At 39.3% G+C, this 24,218-nt stretch overlaps 1 protein-coding gene across 2 annotated transcripts in view; it reads right to left on the bottom strand.

The window, feature by feature from the left end:
• The window catches only part of LOC139749926 (uncharacterized), a 342,839-nt gene that overhangs the window by 186,160 nt on the left and 132,461 nt on the right, over positions 1-24,218 (bottom strand). For both annotated transcript variants that reach the window (XM_071664343.1, XM_071664344.1), the window contains 3 exons: positions 23,595-23,734; positions 13,939-14,062; positions 4,016-4,110 (listed from right to left, as the gene is read on the bottom strand). In XM_071664343.1, coding sequence (XP_071520444.1) covers positions 4,016-4,110; positions 13,939-14,062; positions 23,595-23,734 — 359 coding nt within the window. The remainder of the gene's footprint in view (positions 1-4,015; positions 4,111-13,938; positions 14,063-23,594; positions 23,735-24,218) is intronic.

Raw genomic sequence — 24,218 nt, 5'->3', positions numbered from 1 at the left:
ACCATATCTTCAGTCATCATATTCCATTCATACAGCACTCTTATACTATAGAAGTACTTTATATTCTTTTTTTTAACAAGTTACTTGCTAATTTCACAAAATGCCCTCTGATTGCTCTATTCCTATATACTTCTGAGAAATGTTCTCTGTCTGTGTCATCAACCTGTTTTAAAAACTTAACAATTGTGGTCAGGTCACTCCTTAATCTTTTCTCTTTCAAGGTGGGCACATTTAAAGCCTCTCTTAATTCTAGTACCATCTTTCTTACTCTCATGTAGACCTTCTATATAAGTTCTTTGTGCCTCTTTTGGTGCAGTGACCAAACTTAAAAAGTATATTCTAGTTTTGGTCTTACGTAGGATATGAACAACTGCTACATACTGAGATTCTGGCAACTATTTAGGGACAAAGTTGACTCCCAAGTCCTTCTCACACACAGAATCCTGAAGCTTATTTCCAGCTACATAATAATCATATTTTCCTCTGTAATAAAATGCCTCTCAAACTTTCCCTCTATTTTCAAGACCTGTGCACTTACAAATGCATATACAAAAGATGGCATTCCCAATACTTGCATAAAACTTGCTTATCTAACTAAAGCTTATATGATAGTACCATGAAGACAGATAAATCAGTACCTACATCTTCAGCCAAAGGAGAAGCACATTATCAACAAAGCTAAGTCATACTAAAACTGGTGATCCAACCAATTCTATGAATCCAGTGATTTGCCAAATGACTGAAGTAAAAATTCAAAACAATCATCCCATAAAATAAACAAGGTAGTTGCATAGATACTGAGGAGAAGTCCCTAAAGCAGGGGCCACAGAGTCTTGACTAACTCCCAGATGAAATGACTATTCATATTCAAAAGCTCTGAACAACTTAATTTGGGACACAGAAGTTATGATACACTTTATCACACATCTTATGCTCCACAAATGGACAGAAATAATTTACATGTAAAACTCTCTTATATGTATCAAGTGAGTATTTTGAAGGTTTGTTGAATGTGTTTGATGATAGAGTGGCAGATATAGGGTGCTTTGGTCGAGGGGGTGTGCGAAGTGAGAAGGTCAGGGAGAATGATTTGGTAAACAGAGAAGAGGTAGTGAAAGCTTTGCAAAAGATGAAAGTCGGCAAGGTGGTGGGTTTGGATGGTATTGCTGTGGAATCTACTAAAAAAGGGGGTGACTATGTTGTTGACTGGTTGGTAAGAATATTCAATGTATGTATGGTTCATAGTGAGGTGCCTGAGGATTGGCAGAATGCATGCATAGTGCCATTGTACAAAGGCAAAGGGGGATAAAGGTTAGTGTTCAAATTACAGAGGTATAAGTTTGTTGAGTATTCCTGGGAAATTATATGGGAAGGTATTGATTGAGAGGGTCAAGGCATGTACAGAGCATCAGATTGGGGAAGAGCAGTGTGGTTTCAGAAGTAGTAGAGGATGTGTGATCAGGTGTTTGCTTTGAAGAATGTAATGTATGTGAGAAACACTTAGAAAAACAGATGGATTTGTATGTAGCATTTATGGATCTAGAGAAGGCATATGATAAGAGTTAATAGAGATGATCTGTGGAAGGTATTAAAAGTATATGGTGTGGGAGTAAGTTGCTAGAAGCAGTGAAAAGTTTTTATCGAGGATGTAAGGCATGTGTACGAGCAGGAAGAGAGGAAAGTAGTTGGTTCTCAGTGAATGTCAGTTTGTGGCAGGGGTGTGTGTTGTCTCCATGGTTGTTTAATTTGTTCATGGATGGGATTGTTAGGGAGGTGAATGCAAGAGTTTTGGAGAAAGGGGCAAGTATGCAGTCTGTTGTGGATGAGAGGGCTTGGGAAGTGAGTCAGTTGTTGTTCGCTGATGATACAGCGCTAGTGGCTGATTCAGGTAAGAAACTGCAGAAGTTGGTGACTGAGTTTGGTAAAGTGTGTGTTAGAAAAAAGCTGAGTAAATGTGAATAAGAGCGAGGATATTGGGTTCATTAGGGTTGAGGGACAAGTAGATTGGGAGGTAGGTATAAATGGAGAAAAACTGGAGGATGTGAAGTGTTTTAGATATCTGGGAGTGGATTTGGCAGCGGATGGAACCATGGAAGTGGAAGTGAGTCACAGGGTGGGGAGGGTGTGAAGGCTCTGGGAGCGTTGAAGAATGTGTGGAATGCGAGAACATTATCCCAAAGAACAAATATGGGTATGTTTGAAGGAATAGTGGTTCCAACAATGTTATATGGTTGTGAGGCATAGGCTATAGATAGGGTTGTGTGGAAGAGGGTGGATGTGTTGGAAATGAGATGTTTGAGGACAATATGTGGTGTGAGGTGGTTTGATCAAGTAAGTAATGAAAGGGTAAGAGAGACGTGTGGTAATAAAAAGAGAGTGGTTGAGAGAGCAGAAGAGGGTGTATTGAAATGGTTTGGTCACATGGAGAGAATGAGTGAGGAAAGACTGACAAAGAGGATATATATGTCAGAGGTGGAGAGAATGAGAAGTGGGAGACCAAATGGGAGGTGAAAGGATGGAGTGAAAAAGATTCTGAGTGATAAGGGCCTGAACACACAAGAGGGTGAAAGGTGTGCAAGAAATAGAGTGAATTGGAACGATGTGGTATACCGGGGTTGATGTGCTGTCAATGGATTGAACCAGGGCATGTGAAACAGTCTGGGATAAAACATGAAAAGTTTTGTGGGGCCTGGATGTGGATAGGGAGCTGTGGTTTCGGTGCATTATACATGACAGCTAGAGACTGAGTGTGAACGAATGTGGCCTTTGTTGTCTTTTTCTAGTGCTACCTCGCATGGACACGGGGGGAAGGGGGTGCCATTTCATGTGTGGCGGGGTGAGGCGGGAAATGGATGAAGGCAGCATGTATGAATATGTACAAGTGTATATATGTATATGTCTGTGCATGTATCTGTAGGTATACATTGAAATGTATAGGTATGTATATGTGCATGTGTGGGCATTTATGTATATACATGTGTATGTGGGTGGGTTAGGCCATTCTTTCATCTCTTTCCTTGCGCTACCTCGCGGGAGACAGCGACAAAGTATAATATATAATAATAACATGTATCAAGTAAATGCTTTCCTATAGAAATGATGGCTATGCTTTAATCTGATTCTGACATTATGCACAACCAAGGTGATTCTTCATACAATAAAGAGATGATATGAAATGAAAAGATCTAATTTGTTGAAATACTGGTGTATGCTTCAGAGAGGTGTGTAATGCTGACTTATAATTTGATCAACATAGCTTGATGTTAGTTATCATTATTTAGATTATTTCTTAGTTCCTGTTGGCACTTCTTTAATAGGGAGGCCTCTTTCGGGCAAGTCCCAACTCACAGTCCTTCTGGCTTTAACACACATCCAAAATGCAAAAAGTCCTTGTTACAATAAATACTTGTGAAGGATAAGCCATTTTCAGCATTATCATTAGGAGGATGAACCCTTATACTAAATGTGCAACTCTTCCATCAAATATTGTTTACTAACATATGATAGGCCCATGAATCCTTGTTTCAGTCCATGTAAAAGTCATTTTTAAAACATGGTGAGCTGAGAGTAAAACACCCCAAAACTGTGTCCACTGTTTGCCCTTTGAATACTCCTACAGAGTAAATTTTACTTTATTTGGTAATTAATATTCTTATATCCATTTACAGAAAAAAGACTTCAAAGTCAGCATGCTTATCTTTGGTTACATGTGATGCTTGCATATTCTGCTTCTATCATCAGGTACTTCCTATTCGAATAAACATTATCATGAATATGTCTTAATATATGATACAAATGAGTAAGCTGAACAAAAACAATTACAAATTATGGATTAGTAATAAGTAACCCTATGGCATGGTTTCTAGCTAGGAAAGAAACCCGAACCAAAATTACCTTTTTATGTAGCATTACCTGCAAATTAAAAGCTTTCTCTGAGAAATGCCATTCAATAAAAGTTATTGAAAAATCATGAAATTTCTATCCTGAATTATTCTAAACTAAGTTTGATAGTTACCTCTCCCCTCCAGTTGGAAACAGTGCAGCTGACAGTAAATTCTCCTCCAACAACAGCTGGTGATGCCACTACCGACTCTACACGAGGCTGAGGGGCTAAAAGGATGAAGAGATAATTTATGCATTGGAAAAAAAATAGAGCAAAAATAAACCACTGGATAACAGGTTTTTCATAATACAATTGACTGCACAAAGATGCGAGGCATATCATGAAATGTGATCACTCTTAAGCACGTATAAGTACATAGAATAAACATTGCAAAACATTGCATAGAATAAATATTGCAAAACAGTAACTTCTTTTAGCAAAAGTACATTTTAGAGGACAAAAACACAAATCATACTGGAGAAGGATACTGTATAGCTGAAACAAAACTGAAATTTGGACATTTCTAACCTTTTGATATAAAAAATAACCCGAGATATTTTCCATGTGAAAATGTAGTAAAGTATATCAAATTAAGGATACAATATATTGCATTTGTTAGATAAATGAAATACTCATACTTTTCAGGTGTGATGGAAGCTTTGATAGTCACCTAAGTCAATGTCACACGACACAGACCTTGCTGTATTTTTTCCTGCACATATACGGGTGATGACTTTTATAGATGCAGTTGTAGTATGAAAAAATAAACATCCTGGGTTTATCATTATCTACACATTCTTGATGTCAGTGCTGTAGTTGATGATGATGACAAGTTCAAATGAGTCATCACATTAGAAAATACTGCAGTCCCAGCAAAAAAGAGATGGAATGGAGAGCGAAGATTGATATGGGAGACACATCACCATCATAGCACCACTTTTGCTTTCCCCTAGCTGTGAACTTGCTTCACCATATGATTGTCATTATCATGAGATCGAGATAAATTTTTATAATCCTCCTCCTCATCATTCTGCTCTACACCTATCTTTCCAATGTAAGTGAATGTTTACATTTGTGGCCGTCAGAAACATGTAACATTCTTGCAAATGCCAAATGCATTTTTGATAAAGGTCCTTCTGCTTTGAAGAATGTGAAATCTCTGAGCATGAATTATCACTACTGGTGACATATGATATCAATTCATGGCTAACTGGTCCAGGACATGTGAATGGGGTTGGGAACATTAGCTTAAATCTCATACATGTGCAAGATTATGGTTGCAAAAGTACAATATATGTGTTGACTACAACATTAATGACACCTTACTTTAGATGTCAAAGATTCGCTTCTAGTGCTGTCCCATGAGGATTTTTCATGGGTTGTTGTTTCTCACTCATCTTCTCTTCGAAAATGTTTTTCTTGCTCAATGAAGATCACAATCAGGTTGACATCAGCATTCCAAGGCAGGTTGGTTTCAAAGGCCAGGGGATGATGATGTAACTGCCAAGTGGAGGTTGCTGATTTGTCTTTGGGGAGACTTAGGCCGAGCCAGTTGGCTGCTAGCACTGAATATGTGGTTAGGGAGGGGTGACAGGCAATATCTTAGTAGAAGGCAGGGATTATAAGGTTTCTACCCACCCGAGATTCTATAGATTCTCACAAAGCCTGTGGGATACTGCATGGAGAGAAACATTTATATATATATATATATATATTTCATTTTTTTTTCATACTCTTCGCCATTTCCCGCATTAGCGAGGTAGCGTTAAGAACAGAGGACTGGGCCTTTGAGGGAATATCCTCATATGGCCCCCTTCTCTGTTCCTTCTTTTTGGAAAATCTAAAAAAAAATGAGAGGGGAGGATTTCCAGCCCCCCGCTCCCATATATATATATATATATATATATATATATATATATATATATATATATATATATATATATATATATATATATGTGTGTACGTGTAGGAAGAGAGGAAAGTGATTGGTTCTCAGTGAATGTAGGTTTGCGGCAGGGGTGTGTGATGTCTCCATGGTTGTTTAATTTGTTTATGGATGGGGTTGTTAGGGAGGTGAATGCAAGAGTTTTGGAAAGAGGGGCAAGTATGAAGTCTGTTGGGGATGAGAGAGCTTGGGAAGTGAGTCAGTTGTTGTTCGCTGATGATACAGCGCTGGTGGCTGATTCATGTGAGAAACTGCAGAAGCTGGTGACTGAGTTTGGTAAAGTGTGTGAAAGAAGAAAGTTAAGAGTAAATGTGAATAAGAGCAAGGTTATTAGGTACAGTAGGGTTGAGGGTCAAGTCAATTGGGAGGTGAGTTTGAATGGAGAAAAACTGGAGGAAGTGAAGTGTTTTAGATATCTGGGAGTGGATCTGGCAGCGGATGGAACCATGGAAGCGGAAGTGGATCATAGGGTGGGGGAGGGGGCGAAAATTCTGGGAGCCTTGAAGAATGTGTGGAAGTCGAGAACATTATCTCGGAAAGCAAAAATGGGTATGTTTGAAGGAATAGTGGTTCCAACAATGTTGTATGGTTGCGAGGCGTGGACTATGGATAGAGTTGTGCGCAGGAGGATGGATGTGCTGGAAATGAGATGTTTGAGGACAATGTGTGGTGTGAGGTGGTTTGATCGAGTAAGTAACGTAAGGGTAAGAGAGATGTGTGGAAATAAAAAGAGCGTGGTTGAGAGAGCAGAGGAGGGTGTTTTGAAATGGTTTGGTCACATGGAGAGAATGAGTGAGGAAAGATTGACCAAGAGGATATACGTGTCGGAGGTGGAGGGAACGAGGAGAAGAGGGAGACCAAATTGGAGGTGGAAAGATGGAGTGAAAAAGATTTTGTGTGATTGGGGCCTGAACATGCAGGAGGGTGAAAGGAGGGCAAGGAATAGAGTGAATTGGAGCGATGTGGTATACCGGGGTTGACGTGCTGTGAGTGGATTGAATCAGGGCATGTGAAGCGTCTGGGGTAAACCATGGAAAGCTGTGTAGGTATGTATATTTGCGTGTGTGGACATATGTATATACATGTGTATGGGGGTGGGTTGGGCCATTTCTTTCGTCTGTTTCCTTGCGCTACCTCGCAAACGCGGGAGACAGCGACAAAGCAAAAAAAAAAAAAAAAAATATATATATATATATATATATATATATATATATATATATATATATATATACATATATATGATACAGCGCTGGTGGCTGATTCATGTGAGAAACTGCAGAAGCTGGTGACTGAGTTTGGTAAAGTGTGTGGAAGAAGAAAGTTAAGAGTAAATGTGAATAAGAGCAAGGTAATTAGGTACAGTAGGGTTGAGGGTCAAGTCAATTGGGAGGTGAGTTTGAATGGAGAAAAACTGGAGGAAGTGAAGTGTTTTAGATATCTGGGAGTGGATCTGGCAGCGGATGGAACCATGGAAGCGGAAGTGGATCATAGGGTGGGGGAGGGGGCGAAAATTCTGGGGGCCTTGAAGAATGTGTGGAAGTCGAGAACATTATCTCGGAAAGCAAAAATGGGTATGTTTGAAGGAATAGTGGTTCCAACAATGTTGTATGGTTGCGAGGCATGGGCTATGGATAGAGTTGTGCGCAGGAGGATGGATGTGCTGGAAATGAGATGTTTGAGGACAATGTGTGGTGTGAGGTGGTTTGATCGAGTGAGTAACGTAAGGGTAAGAGAGATGTGTGGAAATAAAAAGAGCGTGGTTGAGAGAGCAGAAGAGGGTGTTTTGAAGTGGTTTGGGCAAATGGAGAGAATGAGTGAGGAAAGATTGACCAAGAGGATATATGTGTCGGAGGTGGAGGGAACGAGGAGAAGAGGGAGACCAAATCGGAGGTGGAAAGATGGAGTGAAAAAGATTTTGTGTGATCGGGGCCTGAACATGCAGGAGGGTGAAAGGAGGGCAAGAAATAGAGTGAATTGGAGTCATGTGGTATACAGGGGTTGACGTGCTGTCAGTGGATTGAAGCAAGGCATGTGAAGCGTCTGGGGTAAACCATGGAAAGCTGTGTAGGTATGTATATTTGTGTGTGTGGACGTGTGTATGTACATGTGTATGGGGGGGGGGGGGGGTTGGGCCATTTCTTTCGTCTGTTTCCTTGCGCTACCTCGCAAACGCGGGAGACAGCGACAAAGTATAAAAAAAAAAAAAAAAAAAAATATATATATATATATATATATATATATATATATGTATATATATATATACACATATATATATATATATACACATTATATATATATATATATATATATATATATATATATATATATATATATATATATATATATATATATATATATATATATATATATATATATATATGTTAGGGAGGTGAATGCAAGAGTTTTGGAAAGAGGGGCAAGTATGCAGTCTGTTGTGGGTGAGAGAGCTTGGGAAGTGAGTCAGTTATTGTTCACTGATGATACAGCGCTGGTGGCTGATTCATGTGAGAAACTGCAGAAGCTGGTAAAATGTGTGAAAGAAGAAAGTGAAGAGTAAATGTGAATAAGAGCAAGGTTATTAGGTACAGTAGGGTTGAGGGTCAAGTCAATTGGGAGGTAAGTTTGAATGGAGAAAAACTGCAGGAAGTAAAGTGTTTTAGATATCTGGGAGTGGATCTGGCAGCAGATGGAACCATGGAAGCGGAAGTGAATCATAGGGTGGGGGAGGGGGCGAAAATTCTGGGAGCCTTGAAAAATGTTTGGAAGTCGAGAATATTATCTCGGATAGCAAATATGGGTATGTTTGAAGGAATAGTGGTTCCAACAATGTTGTATGGCTGCAAGGCATGGGCTATGGATAGAGTTGTGCGTAGGAGGGTGGATGTGCTGGAAATGAGATGTTTGAGGACAATATGTGGTGTGAGGTGGTTTGATCGAGTGAGTAATGTAAGGGTAAGAGAGATGTGTGGAAATAAAAAGAGTGTGGTTGAGAGAGCAGAAGAGGGTGTTTTGAAGTGGTTTGGTCACATGGAGAGAATAAGTGAGGAAAGATTGACCAAGAGGATATATGTGTCAGAGGTGGAGGGAACGAGGAGAAGTGGGAGACCAAATTGGAGGTGGAAAGATGGAGTGAAAAAGATTTTGAGTGATCGGGGCCTGAACATGCAGGAGGGTGAAAGGCGTGCAAGGAATAGAGTGAATTGGAACGATGTGGTATACCAGGGTCGACGTGCTGTCAATGGATTGAACCAGGGCATGTGAAGTGTCACGGGTAAACCATGGAAAGTTCTGTGGGGCCTGGATATGGAAAGGGAGCTGTGGTTTTGGTGCATTATTACATGACAGCTAGAGACTTAGTGTGAACGAATGAGGCCTTTGTTGTCTTTTCCTAGTGCTACCTCACACACATGAGGGGGGAGGGGGTTGTTATTCCATGTGTGGCGAGATGATGATGGGAATAAATAAAGGCAGAAAGTATGAATTATGTACATGCGTATATATGTATATGTCTGTGTGTGTATATATATGTGTACACTGAGATGTATAGGTATGTATATTTGCGTGTGTGGACGTGTATGTATATATACATGTGTATGTGGGTGGGTTGGGCCATTCTTTCGTCTGTTTCCTAGCACTACCTCGTAGACGCGGGAGATGGCGACAAAGCAAAATAAATATAATTGGGGTGTCAAAATGTGTGTGGATGTAACCAAGATGAGGAAAAAGGAGAGATAAGTAGTATGTTTGAGGAAAGAAACCTGGATGTTTTGGCTCTGAGTGAAGCGAAGCTCAAGGGTAAAGGGGAAGAGTGGTTTGGGAATGTCTTGGGAGTAAAGTCAGGGGTTAGTGAGAGGACAAGAGCAAGGGAAGGAGTAGCACTACTCCTGAAACAGGAGTTGTGGGAGTATGTGATAGAGTGTAAGAACGTATATTCTAGATTGATATGGGTAAAACTGAAAGTTGATGGAGAGAGATGAGTGATTATTGGTGCATATGCACCTGGGCATGAGAAGAAAGATCATGAGAGGCAAGTGTTTTGGGAGCAGCTGAATGAGTGTGTTAGTGGTTTTGATGCACAAGACCGGGTTATAGTGATGGGTGATTTGAATGCAAAGGTGAGTAATGTGGCAGTTGAGGGAATAATTGGTATACATGGGGTGTTCAGTGTTGTAAATGGAAATGGTGAAGAGCTTGTAGATTTATGTGCTGAAAAAGGACTGATGATTGGGAATACCTGGTTTTTAAAGCGAGATATACATAAGTATACGTATGGAAGTAGGAGAGATGGCCAGAGATCGTTATTGGATTATGTGTTAATTGATAGGCGTGCGAAAGAGAGACTTTTGGATGTTAATGTGCTGAGAGGTGCAACTGTTGGGATGTCTGATCATTATCTTGTGGAGGCGAAGGTGAAGATTTGTAAGGGTTTTCAGAAAAGAAGAGAGAATGCTGGGGTGAAGAGAGTGGTGAGAGTAAGTGAGCTTGGGAAGGAGACTTGTGTGAGGAAGTACCAGGAGAGACTGAGAGCAGAATGGAAAAAGGTGAGAACAAAGGAGGTAAGGGGAGTGGGGGAGCAATGGGATGTATTTAGGGAAGCAGTGATGGCTTGCACAAAAGATGCTTGTGGCATGAGAAGCGTGGGAGGTGGGCTGATTAGAAAGGGTAGTGAGTGGTGGGATGAAGAAGCAAGATTATTAGTGAAAGAGAAGGGAGAGGCATTTGGACGATTTTTGCAGGGAAAAAATGCAAATGAGTGGGAGATGTATAAAAGAAAGAGGCGGAGGTCAAGAGAAAGGTGCAAGAGGTGAAAAAGAGGGCAAATGAGAGCTGGGGTGAGAGAGTATCATTAAATTTTAGGGAAAATAATAAGATGTTCTAGAAGGAGGTAAATAAAGTGCGTAAGACAAGGGAGCAAATGGGAACTTCAGTTAAGGGGGCTAATGGGGAGGTGATAACAAGTAGTGGTGATGTCAGAAGGAAATGGAGTGAGTATTTTGAAGGTTTGTTGAATGTGTTTCATGATAGAGTGGCAGATATAGGGTGTTTTGGTCGAGGTGGCGTGCAAAGCGAGAGGGTTAGGGAAAATGATTTGGTAAACAGAAAAGAGGTAGTAAAAGCCTTGCGGAAGATGAAAGCTGGCAAGGCAGCAGCTTTGGATGGTATTGCAGTGGAATTTATTAAAAAAGGGGGTGACTGTATTATTGACTGGTTGGTAAGGTTATTTAATGTATGTATGATTCATGGTGAGGTGCCTGAGGATTGGCGGAATGCTTGCATAGTGCCATTGTATAAAGGCAAAGGGGATAAGAGTGAGTGCTCAAATTACAGAGGTATAAGTTTGTTGAGTATTCCTGGTAAATTATATGGGAGGGTATTGATTGAGAGGGTGAAGGCAGGTACAGAGCATCAGATTGGGGAAGAGCAGTGTGGTTTCAGAAGTGGTAGAGGATGTGTGGATCAGGTGTTTGCTTTGAAGAATGTGTGTGAGAAATACTTAGAAAAGCAAATGGATTCGTATGTGGCATTTATGGATCTGGAGAAGGCATATGATAGAGTTGATAGAGATGCTCTGTGGAAGGTATTAAGAATATATGGTGTGGGAGGGAAGTCGTTAGAAGCAGTGAAAAGTTTTTATCGAGGATGTAAGGCATGTGTACATGTAGGAAGAGAGGAAAGTGATTGGTTCTCAGTGAATGTAGGTTTGCGGCAGGGGTGTGTGATGTCTCCATGGTTGTTTAATATGTTCATGGATGGGGTTGTTAGGAAGGTGAATGCAAGAGTTTTGGAAAGAGGGGCAAGTATGCAGTCTGTTGTGGATGAGGAAGCTTGGGAAGTGAGTCAGTTGTTGTTTGCTGATGATACAGCGCTGGTGGCTGATTCATGTGAGAAACTGCAGAAGCTGGTGACTGAGTTTGGTAAAGTGTGTGAAAGAAGAAAGTTAAGAGTAAATGTGAATAAGAGCAAGGTTATTAGGTACAGTAGGGTTTAGGGACAAGTCAATTGGGAGGTAAGTTTGAATGGAGAAAAACTAGAGGAAGTAAAGTGTTTTAGATATCTGGGAGTGGATCTGGCGGCGGATGGAACCATGGAAGCGGAAGTCAATTATAGGGTGGGGGAGGGGGCGAAAATTCTGGGAGCCTTGAAGAATGTTTGGAAGTCAGGAACATTATCTCGGAAAGCAAAAATGGGTATGTTTGAAGGAATAGTGGTTCCAACAATGTTGTATGGCTGCGAGGCGTGGGCTATGGATAGAGCTGTGTGTAGGAGGGTGGATGTGCTGGAAATGAGATGTTTGAGGACAATATGTGGTGTGAGGTGGTTTGATTGAGTAAGTAATGTAAGGGTAAGAGAGATGTGTGGAAATAAAAAGAGTGTGGTTGAGAGAGCAGAAGAGGGCGTTTTGAAGTGGTTTGGTCACATGGAGAGAATGAGTGAGGAAAGATTGACCAAGAGGATATATGTGTCAGAGGTGGAGGGAACGAGGAGAAGTGGGAGACCAAATTGGAGGTGGAAAGATGGAGTGAAAAAGATTTTGAGTGATCGGAGCCTGAACATGCAGGAGGGTGAAAGGAGGGCAAGGAATAGAGTGAATTGGAACGATGTGGTATACTGGGGTCAACATGCTGTCAATGGATTGAACCAGGGCATGTGAAGCGTATGGGGTAAACCATGGAAAGTTCTGTGGGGTCTGGATGTGGAAAGGGAGCTGTGGTTTCCGTGCATTTTTGGTGCTTTTTTAATAAATTCCACAGCAATGCCATCCAACCCTGCTGCCTCTCAGCACATTAACATCCAAAAGTCTCTCTTTCGCACGCCTATCAATTAATACATAACCCAATAACGCTCTCTGGCCATCTCTCCTACTTACATACGTATACTTATGTATATCTCTTCAGAATTAATATTTTCTGATCCAGTGTGAACCTCCATCTGTAGAGGTTCACCATTCATTATCAGCCATCAGTATGAGAGCATCATGGTCTGCTAACTCACCAATTCTATATCTCCATTCATATACTTTTCAACATAATCTGTCATGCTGTCTACTGGATTACCTAAAGATATGGGAAGAGATTCTTGAAGAATTTTATCTCAACTTCATTGATCCACATGTCGTTGAATAGCTATAGAAATGAGATTAATTCTTGAAGATACGCCACGATCCATGATTAATGGATATCAATTTTGTTACCCTGTAATGCTGCATCTCTTATACACTATACATCTTACATTCTTTACTAAATCATTAGATGAGTTGCTCAAAATGTATATGTAAAACCTTAAAAAACTAGTTTTATAGCTCTATTTTTACCATCTAAGGTAAATCTCTGGTTCTTATTCTACAATGTGTGGGACTTAAAATCTTTGATGCTTTGCTTATGAGCTTTCTTTCCTGTTCCTGAACAGAAAGCTTTTCATTTTCAACCCACATGTTCATTTCTATTTGTAGTGCATGTACTTTTAGCCAAATGGTAGTCTACAGGCAGTTGTCATTTCTAAGAGCCTCTATGACTGATGAGGGACAAGTCTAGGCAAATGGCAAATTAGAGGTTACAATCTTCATGCAATGAGCAATTTCCCCTATAACTAATCTAAGGCAGTTTTGGTTTACATGTTATTATGAATTTTACCTTTCTGAGGGTGACTGACTTTTAAGACTAAGCGGGTACAAAATTAAGATGTACAGTATCATCCAACCCACTGAATTTGGTTTATCTGCCATAAACAAGTTGATCTGACATACTGAGGAGGAACAGCTTGAAATGGAGATACTACCATCTCGTGCTGGTGTTTAAAAGTACTATCAGAAAATTCACACTGGGGTTACTTTTCATATGCAAATAAAAGGTAGGTATCAAAATTGGAACAATTCGTTGTTTTCTACTAATACATTAGTTGTAGCTTGTGGTTTAAAAATACAGTCTCACATACCAATCATGGAATGATATGGAAACTGATATATCTTCAGCTTGGTTGTAGTACAAAAAAAAAAAAAAAACTGATTTTAAGACAATAATTGTTAATGAGATGAGAAGGCCTAAATGCACAACCTATGTGTACTTTTTACAGTTATACTAAAATAATAATTACCTTCTAATATTCAACTTACTTCTTAGTTTCAGGATGGTATTTGCTTGGATTTCTCGATCATGCAAGGCTGCCCTACAATAGTATGATCCTTCATCTGTATTTGTGAACCTTGGTATGAACAGCATAGCTCTCATTCGGCCAAACTGTAAAACAATGGTGACTTATTTTGTTTCTGACTTCAAAATGTCTGAATTTAGGAATATAAAAATCCATAATTCCAATCTAAGCAATGATACAGCCAAGGACAAAGGAAGGATGAAAAATCATTTTTCTACTGTAAGCAGAGCCCTATGAGCATTTGAGAGTAATTACTTGGTTGTTTTCCCAAACAATTAAGGTCTATCCATTAAAATTTACTTCTGAAAGACCATCATAAGACATACAGGGCCAGCAGGCACTTCTCCACAGGGGCTCAACAAACATACAGAAACCTGCCCATGTGTGACAACTAGGCACTGAGGTGTACTAGTGCTAAAATGACTGCATCTCCCATAATTCACTGAATGTTGGAGTGTGTCTCTAACTTGTTACCATAAGGAATTAAAAAATAGCTTTTTGAAATGAAAGAGGCGAAGGAAGAGAATGAAAAAATGGATTCATGTAATGATTTGCACAAAATACAGATAGGGTTTTTCATCCACCAAAACTTATATTCATCACCAACAGAGAGAGCCCCATGAATGTCTTAAGAGCAAATTCACATGACAGAAGGATTTACAGAAAAATCTAAAAGATAATTAAAGACAGGATCTACTCTTAACCCTTACAGGGTGGCTGATATCAAGTGATGTTCTAATTTTTTCCACTTTTGTTTAAACAGGCAGGTAACTTATCATATAATCAGCAGCAAAAACAGGTACCTTTCATTGCCTGGAATGTAAAAATTTTCTGCTCTCTTTAGTTCCCTTACAACCACAAGTATAGATGCACAGCTGCTGACCTGCAAGTTGTGTGTATATGAAGGCCATTCTGAATTATGCAGACTGTTAGACGATCTATTTCACTAGAAAGAATGTTCATGATATCTATTAGTATGTGATAATAGTTATGAGAATTAACATGAGAAATGTGAAGAAACAGCAACTCAGTAATTTTAGCAGGATTACACATGAAGGATAGAGACTAGAACAAGAAGTGTCCCCAGTGATAAAATTCTTGAGAGAGAGAGATTATGCAACAACTATGCCTATTTTTCTCTTTATATAATCCTAGGGTGATAAAGGGTCTAAGTGACTAATGACATAAGGAGCTAAATATTTCCTAGAAAATATCTTTCCAACATGTGCCAGCAACTCACTTTCCTTACTCTTACCATATTGCTGGCATATAAGAGGCACAAGCACATAAGATGCAACCTGATTTTAGAAGGAAATATTTAGAAATATTACTTGATATAGGCATCTAATATCTACTCAACATTATGAAACAAAAATTATCAATTTAGCATGCTAAAACCATACCTTTTCCTAAATCTGTGACAAGATGAAGTCTCTGTAAAATCACTGATACCAGTTACAGATAACTGATACTTTCTTACCTGGTATGATCTTGAGCTGGCAGTGAAGCCAAGGATGTTGCAGTTTTTTTCTGCTGAAGTTTTGTATAGCATTTAAAAGAATCTGTTCTGTATGTTGGATATCTTTTACTTTCTTACACTGATTAATATCTCTTTTGCCATAGCCACCTCCTTGAGGGTGTTCCAGAGGGAGTGAGATCACAGATATAGATGGACAGTTAGATAGATATCAGCAATAATGGTAAAAGTCTACATTAGTTTACACTGCTATTAGCTTAGGATAGTGAGTGATTTTGTTTTGCAATGATTATTGCTATATTAAGAGAATGCAATAATAACTGTGGAACATGAGTTAAGAGCAACATATTCTATTGAGCAAAATACTTTAGGCAATAGTAATGAGGGCTACATATATCAGGGAAAACATGGGTTATCTGATATAGAAGTACATAATACGATTGTAAATAGTCAGCAGAACCTATGTACACCTGACTTGACCTCCCTAACCTATCTTAACTTTCAGTATTCTGGTCTACATATTCCAGGCACATCCATGACCGACCATGGAACAACAACTGATGACTGTCAACAAACAGACAATAAATCTAGTTGCTAGTTGTGCCACCACTATTCCATGTAATTCCCAGCAGTGCACAAACTTCATGTTGGTATATTTCTACCATACAGTTTGTCTACTGGGTGAGGTTAGGTGAGATTTTCACAAGTTCCAGTGATGTTTTCCAAGTGTCTACCTTACCTTTAAATTTTCCCTGATATACATAAGCTTCACTACTATCATCTTATCTAGCATCATTCCCTAAAATGTAATACTCTTAATCATGATCTGCAAACATCATTGTATTCTCCAAATACATCATGAACAGCAGTAGGATTGACAATGTAGCAATTTCTATGCTAACATTTTATACATCTTAATAAATATGCACTATACGATGGATAACTTGATGTTGCTACAACTCAGCACATAAAGAGAAATTGTATAGACATGATGAGAAGAAACAATCTTGAAAGGAAGACAAGTGTATTGTGCCAAATAATAGCAGTAGGATGACATATGATAATAGTAGCTATCATTACAAAATGTTGAAACACTAACAAACCAATGAATGTGTTAAAATACACACTGCATACTGCAACATCCTTCCTTCATTTTTCTTTATACAATCCTGTCATTTTGTTACAATATGAAAAAAGACAGCCTTACGGGTCAGTTACAAGAAATTAAGGAAAGAAATTTATGGCTGTCAGAACGAATCACACATTAGTTACACAATCATCAAACCTACTTGGTAACCACCAAGCAATATGCCTCAACTTCGTTAGTTTAGTTTCTTTGTTATGACCAAAAAGTCCTACATTGCTTTCAAGCCTATGTTTGTCACACACTGTTAAGTTGTGATCTTCTGAACTAAAAACACCACCCTGTTACGTCTGTCCAAAGCAACATCACTTTTCACAGGTACTTCCATCATCAGCTCTGTGAAAGGAAGCCCCTTTCTGGTTTTAAATGGTATTGGTTGCTCTAATAAAACACATCATCTGCCCTGACCTTGTAAGATCTGGAACAAAAACTTTAGCCACTCATTTTCCTCTAACCTGAAAGGTTTCAGCCTGACTGCAACACTCTCCGGCAGCCTTGCTAATTCATCAGCACTTGCGTAACATTATGTAATTTCTACCTCACCTATAGAAACATTAGGCTGCAACAGTAACTCAGTCACAGGCATCACAGTCTTTACTCTCCTACAAATCATCCTCTAAGCTGCACTTGTGATTGTTACTTGTGTTAGGGGCATTTATCATATCTATCAGCGCCAGATACTGGTCCTTATTAGTCTTCTCTATTTCATACAGTTGTATCTTAGCACTTCTGACAGGTGACTCTGTCTTTCCATTTGCTTCACTGTTATAAAGGGATATTATAATGTGCTTTATATCCCACTTTCTGGTAAAATCAATCATGCCTGACAATATCATTGGAATGCCACTGTCACCAGTACTTTCATCAAAAGTCCTAAACCAGGCAAGGTGAGCCTTTAAGCTTACATATGACTAATGTATGTGCATATGTCATGTAGCTTATCTATTTCCCAGAAACTGGAAAAGAAATAAACTGTAATAAGGTATTGTATACTACTAGATTTTTCTCTAATGTTCATGGCTTAGGAGTGGTTCTTTGGTATGTGTGGTCTCATAATTCCAACAAGTTTCACAAGAATGCACTATTTCTTCAATTTCAGCATTCATGTCAGGTCAGAAGACACTTTCTCTGACTCTATGCAAATGTCCTTAAACTCCAAAGTGCCCAACATGTACGTCTCTCTTAACCTGAGATCTAAAGATTCTCAGAAGTAGTAGGCAGGATCATTCAGGTGGGAGCATTAGGTAGAAGTAGTAGGTTGGACCATTAGGTAGAAGTAGTAAGTTGGACCATTAGGTAGAAGTAGTCAGTAGGAACATTAGATAGGAGCCTCAGAAAAACCTTTCTAGAACTGCTCTTTGCTTGTGGCCCATCAAGAATTAGGCACTAAAAGGCTAAGAAGTGGCACTGGAGTTCACCAGCTATGAAGACTTTTGCCAGGGCCACCCGCTTGAGGGAGTTCTCAAAGGAAATGAGTATCAGAGACACAAATCGATAGAAGAATACCTAGCCTCTCCCCTTTAAACACCTGTAACTGCCAGTGATATCCGCAGTTAAGATATGGAGTTACCACTAGAGGGACCTGTGATTTCTTCTCTAGCCAACCCTTTTCTAATACTGCCTGAAGCTGCTGCATTAACATTCCTGCTACTTTTTATACCTGTTAAGATAACATCATTCACCCTTTTGAGCTCTTTGACTGCATCATGTATTTTCAAAGGAAGGTAAGCTCTTATAAATGAATCAGCTAAAACAACATAAGCCATCTGAGTTACTTTACTTTTTGTTAGGGCTGTAATGAGCATGGACTGAAGACATTTAGTGGTCTTATCCAAAGGCTTCTGAAAAACAGATTCATGTTTTGTTATCTCTGTGTAAATAATCTCTCTACCATAAGTGAACTATGCCACTTCTCAAAAGCAATGCAAGTGCACATATCTCTTCCTTTATAACAGCATCTCGACAGTGTCTCTATCAAAGCTCTCTCTGTGTAGCACAAAGGGAAATTGTCTTGCAAAAGAACTTCTCCAATCCCTTTACCTAAAGAACATGACTGTATCATCAAAGGCCTGGAAGAGTCAAAGTATGCTAATACTGGCATTTGGGATATATGCTATTTTACTTCCTTTAATGGTTTCTCCTAAACTTGATCACAATACCATGAAACATTCTTGTATGTCAATGCAACTGTGGTGTAATTACCTCAGACTTCCTGTTCACAACCCTAAACATATAATCAACTATACCCCTTAATTTTTATATCCCCGACTTATCACCTCACACCTATATTCTGCTCTTTCAATAAAAGTTAAATGTACAGGCTTACCACATAATGACCCATTCTTTCCATTAAACACTGCAGTACACAAAGTACAAAAACAAACAGCATTAATCACTACTATGGGCATGTAGAAAGAGTGCTATATGGGGAGTTTACATGGAAACTGTAAGAGAGTATGATTAAAGAGGTTAGTGTGAGAAGACCACCTGTGACATGAGAAAATCAAGCAAAAGAGTATTGGAGGGAGAGAAATGGGGGAAGAATGCTTGGAATGGTGTATGCCAGGGAGGAACGTAAGGACATGCATGGATAAGTGAAGACTCTTTTGCTGTGATCATCCCCTTCATGGGAGGTCCTGGAGGGAAAGGACGTTAGAGATATACAATAGAAATTGGCACTAAAGATTTTCATTGTCTCAAACAATTGAAACCATCTCAACTATCATGCAAGCACTAATCATGTGTATGACCATGAACGAGGAGGAAGAGAGGAAAGTGATTGGTTCTCAGTGAACGTTGGTTTGTGGCAGGGGTGCGTGATGTTTCTGGTTGTTTAATTTGTTTATGGATGGGGTTGTTAAGGAGGTGAATGCAAGAGTTTTGGAAAGAGGGGCAAGTATGCAGTCTGCTGTGGATGAGAAAGCTTGGGAAGTGAGTCAGTTGTCGTTCACTGATGATACAGCACTGGTGGCTGATTTGGGTGAGAAACTGCAGAAGTTGGTGACTGAGTTTGGTAAAGTGTGTGAAAGAAGAAAGCTGAGAGTAAATGTGAATGAGAGCAAGGTTATTGGGTACAGTAGGGTTGAGGGAAAAGTCAATTGGGAGGTAAGTTTGAATGGAGAAAAACTGGAGGAAGTGAAGTATTTTAGATATCTGGGAGAGGATTTGGCAAAGGATGGAACCATGGAAGCAGAAGTGAATCATAGGGTGGGGGAGGGGGCAAAAATTCTGGGAGCGTTGAAAAATGTGTGGAAGGCGAGAACTTTATCTTGGAAAGCAAAAATGGGTATGTTTGAAGGAATAGTGGTTCCAACAATGTTATATGGTTCCACGGCGTGAGCTATAGATAGAGTTGTGTGGAGGAGGGTGGATGTGCTGGAAATGAGATGTTTGAGGACAATATGTGGTGTGGGGTGGTTTGATCGCGTCAGTAATGAAAGGGTAAGAAAGATGTGTGGTAATAAAAAGAGTGTGGTTGAGAGAGCAGAAGAGGGTGTTTTGAAATGGTTTGGTCACATGGAGAGAATATGTAAGGAAAGATTGACAAAGAGGTTATATGTGTCAGAGGTGGAGGGAACGAGGAGAAGTGGGAGGCCAAATTGGAGGTGGAAAGATGGAGTGAAAAAGATTTTGAGTGGTCGGGGCCTGAACATGCAGGAGGATGAAAGGCTTGAAAGGAACAGAGTGAATTGGAACGATGTGGTATACCAGGTTCAACGTGCTGTCAATGGATTGAACCAGGGCATGTGAAGCGTCTGGGGTAAACCATGGAACGTTTTGTGGGGCCTGGATGTGGAAAGGGAGCTGTGGTTTCGGTGCATTATACATGACAGCTTGAGACTGAGTGTGAACGAATGTGGCCTTTGTTGTCTTTTCCTAGTGCTACCTCGCACATATCCGAGGGGAGGGGGTTGTTATCTCATGTGTGGCAAGGTGGAGACGGGAATGAATAAGGGCAGACAGTATGAATTATGTACATGTGCATGTATGTATATGTCCGTGTGTGGTGCGGGGGACGGCGACGGGGCAAAGTGAATAAATAGATAAATATATATAGGGGAGAAAGAATACTTCCCACGTATTCCCTGCATGTCGTAGAAGGCGACTAAAAGGGAAGGGAGCGGGGGGCTGGAAATCCTCCCCTCTCATTTTTTTTTAAATTTTCCAAAAGAAGGAACAGAGAAGGGGGCCATATGAGGATATTCCCTCAAAGGCCCAGTCCTCTGTTCTTAACGCTACCTCGCTAATGCGGGAAATGGCGAATAGTATGAAAAAAAAAAAAAAAAAAAAAAAATATATATATATATATATATATATATATATATATATATATATATATATATATGCATACGTTGAGATATATAGGTATGTATATGTGCATGTGTGGACATGTATGTATATGCATGTGTATGTGGGTGGGTTGGGCCATTCTTTCGTCTGTTTCCTTGTGCTACCTCCCTAACGCGGGAGACAGGAACAAAGTATAATTAATATGAATAAATATACCATGTACTCTTAAGACTGTAGGTCATAACCTTACATTTTCCTAAAGCCTACACTGAGGAAACATCCCATTTCCTTAAAGTAGTTTTCTCAACAGAAAGCTTATCACCATTTAAGTATCTCATAGGTAACACATTTACACTTGCAACATGATTAATTTGCACCCTTACCTACTACAATAACTGTCTTAATGTGGCTGAGGCATGAAATGATTAGTCTTATCCAGACAATTCTTTTCTCAGTGTCATTTGAGTCAATGTCATTATTAACATTTTTTGTACAGACTTTATCCTAGCCTTACAAAACCTAATACAGCAAAATGGTTTCTCCTCCCACATCTGATGCATGTTCAGCTATACGCTGGGTACTCTTCTTTAATCATCTCATGGACTTTACAGCAAAACTCATAGAACTAATTACCTCTGAAGACACTTTGGGTATTACCTACACTTGTTTCCTTTCAGTGAGATTCAAGATCTTGATGCTTCCCTGTAAAATGATTAAAATGCTTATAAGAATAGCTATTTGTACTATAAAAGGAACGAGTTTTACACTCATGAACTCTTTCTCTTGATCATTTTCTGCTATCACACAAACTTTCAAATTCTTGTACGCTCTTCATGTTTCCCACATCCTCATTCACTTCACTTCATCCATCACTCTTACACTACAAAAGTACTCTCCATCTTTTCCTGAAAATGACTTGCAATATTTCATGTTATTTTCTCTGGATGTTCTATCCCTACATATTTTGAAGAACTGTTCACTGCTTACATCATCAATTGTTTAACAACTTAAAATGTGATCAGATCATCCTTCACTCTTCTTCCACGGTGAGTCAATTCAAGGCCTTTAACCTTTCCCTGTAACTTAGTTCTCTTAATTCTGGGACCATCTTTGTTGCCCTCATCTGGCCCATCTTCATTAGCTCTTTGTGCCTTTGTAGGTGTGGTGACCAAAATTATGAAGCATACTGTAATTTTGGCCTTATATAGGATGTGATTAGCTTGCTGAATATTCATGTCTGAAGGTTAATCTAATTTGCCAACAGTTTGCCTCCTTTACTATTCTCCTTATTTGGGACTCAGGCAACAAGTTAGGGACCATGTTAACTCTCAAGTTCTTCTCACAAAGATTACTGAAGCCTATTTTCAGCTGAATAATACTCATATTGAGGGCTTCTCATTACTTTATATTAAGTTTTGATCAATTTCATCAACCAAGTATCAAACCAACTTTGGAGCTGTTTAGATCCCTTTATAAGTTGATGCAATCCTTTTTGTTTTTCACTTCCCTTAAGACCTTAGTGTCACCTGTCTTCAAACTCAAATGAGATCCATACCATGAGCAAGCAATTCACATAGGTCAAGAAAAGGAATGGTCCCAGAAAAGATCCCTATGGGACTTCACTACTAACTTCTTCCTATCTTGAACTGGCTCCCCCAGCATATGTTTGTTTCCTGCCACTAAGACAAGTCTTCTATCCATCAAAGGAGTCGCCCCTTTATTCTTGCCTGGTGATTCAGTTTCTTAATCTGCCTGCCGCATGGTAGAAAATCAAATGCTTTGTCACTTCAGATACAAACAATCCAGCCTGCTTTTTCTTTTGCCTAAAACAGAGCACAGTCTCATAGATATCTATGAGATTCATTACACATAATCTCCTTTCCCTGAGAACATGTTATCTTTAACTTATGTAATTTTCCTTCAGTATGAAGTACTCAACATTCTCTCTGAATATCTTCACTAGTAACTTACAGACTACACTTGAGACTGGTCTGTAGTTCAAAGCTTCCTTACATTGTCCTTTCTTATACAGTAGAAAGGCGTGGTGTTTGCCCTTTTCCACTCAATTGGCACTTCTGTTTCCAGTATCAGACTGAAGAGTATTTCATTTGGTCTATCATACACATTGGCACACAACTCCAGCACAAATATATTTCATTTGGTCTATCATACACATTCGCACACAACTCCAGCACAAATAGTGAAATTTCATTATGACCATTAGCCTGACATGGTATAATATGTCTTTTCTCAGTACCTCAGTGCCTTGGAAACCATATTCTGATATCTGATGGTGAAAATAAAGGAAGCTGATGTTAAATGATGGTCACCAGGTCTCGATGCCATCACTGAGGGCAAATGGATGACAATTATGATTGGCAATTTGCTGCTACCTAATTTCTTCACTCTGATTTCAAAGGCCTTGGCAGGTTGTGATATGGCTACTGAGACCTTGTGAGCAAGCATCTGCCAGATTCATATGGTTTTTGCAGATAGAAAGGAAACAATTCATTATGGCAAATTAAACAGTATATCAATAAAGCCCCATTAAACAAGCCCAATCAACAAGCACTCTGCAGTTGTTCATAGGGCTCTTTCTGTTGGTTGAAAATAACAGAAAACATTAATACAGATAGATTCTTAAGTAAAGAGAGTAAGCCAGTAATACTCATCACAAAACCTTGACATCAAAATCAAAAATGCTTACCACTATTGGTTCTGGAATGCCCTTCCTGTACCATGCAACCATTGTCTCTCGTGAGCCTGATGCTGAACAATTTAGGTACAGATCAGCACCATCATCTTCATAGACTTCTTCCGGGGGAGTATTCACAAACATGGGGGGTTCTAATGGAGAAAGAAAACTTGTAATTACCAAATTCCTACATCGAATATGGTACAGTTATTCTAGCTATACAATATGGAAATGCTTGCTTACCTTTGTTAGTCTTTACCATTAGTCCTCTACATTTTATGCAATATTCTTGGCCGAGACATCCCTTAAACATGTTTTCACTCACTTTTGTCACTTTACTTTCACTCTTTCTGTACATATATTCCTAAATCACCTCAAGAGTACACTCTTCAGTCTCTCTCTACACACATCAGTTATCTCCAAAGGATTGAATAATAAAAACTGTTGCCTTGTGTTTCAAGAGTTTACAGTCCTAATTCTCTACAATCAAATCTGCTCTCCTGACCTGTAAAATATTGTGTTTTCATGCTTTATGATATATTTTATCCTTATTGAATGCAAGATGCAATATAACCTTACCCAGTAAAATCCATGGACAAGCTAAAGTGTCATCAGTATCATGGGTAAAAGTGGACA

This window comes from Panulirus ornatus, chromosome 8 (genome assembly GCF_036320965.1).
Source record: "Panulirus ornatus isolate Po-2019 chromosome 8, ASM3632096v1, whole genome shotgun sequence".
Classification (NCBI taxonomy): Eukaryota; Metazoa; Arthropoda; class Malacostraca; order Decapoda; family Palinuridae; genus Panulirus; species Panulirus ornatus.
This window is presented reverse-complemented; position numbering and strand designations above follow the sequence as displayed.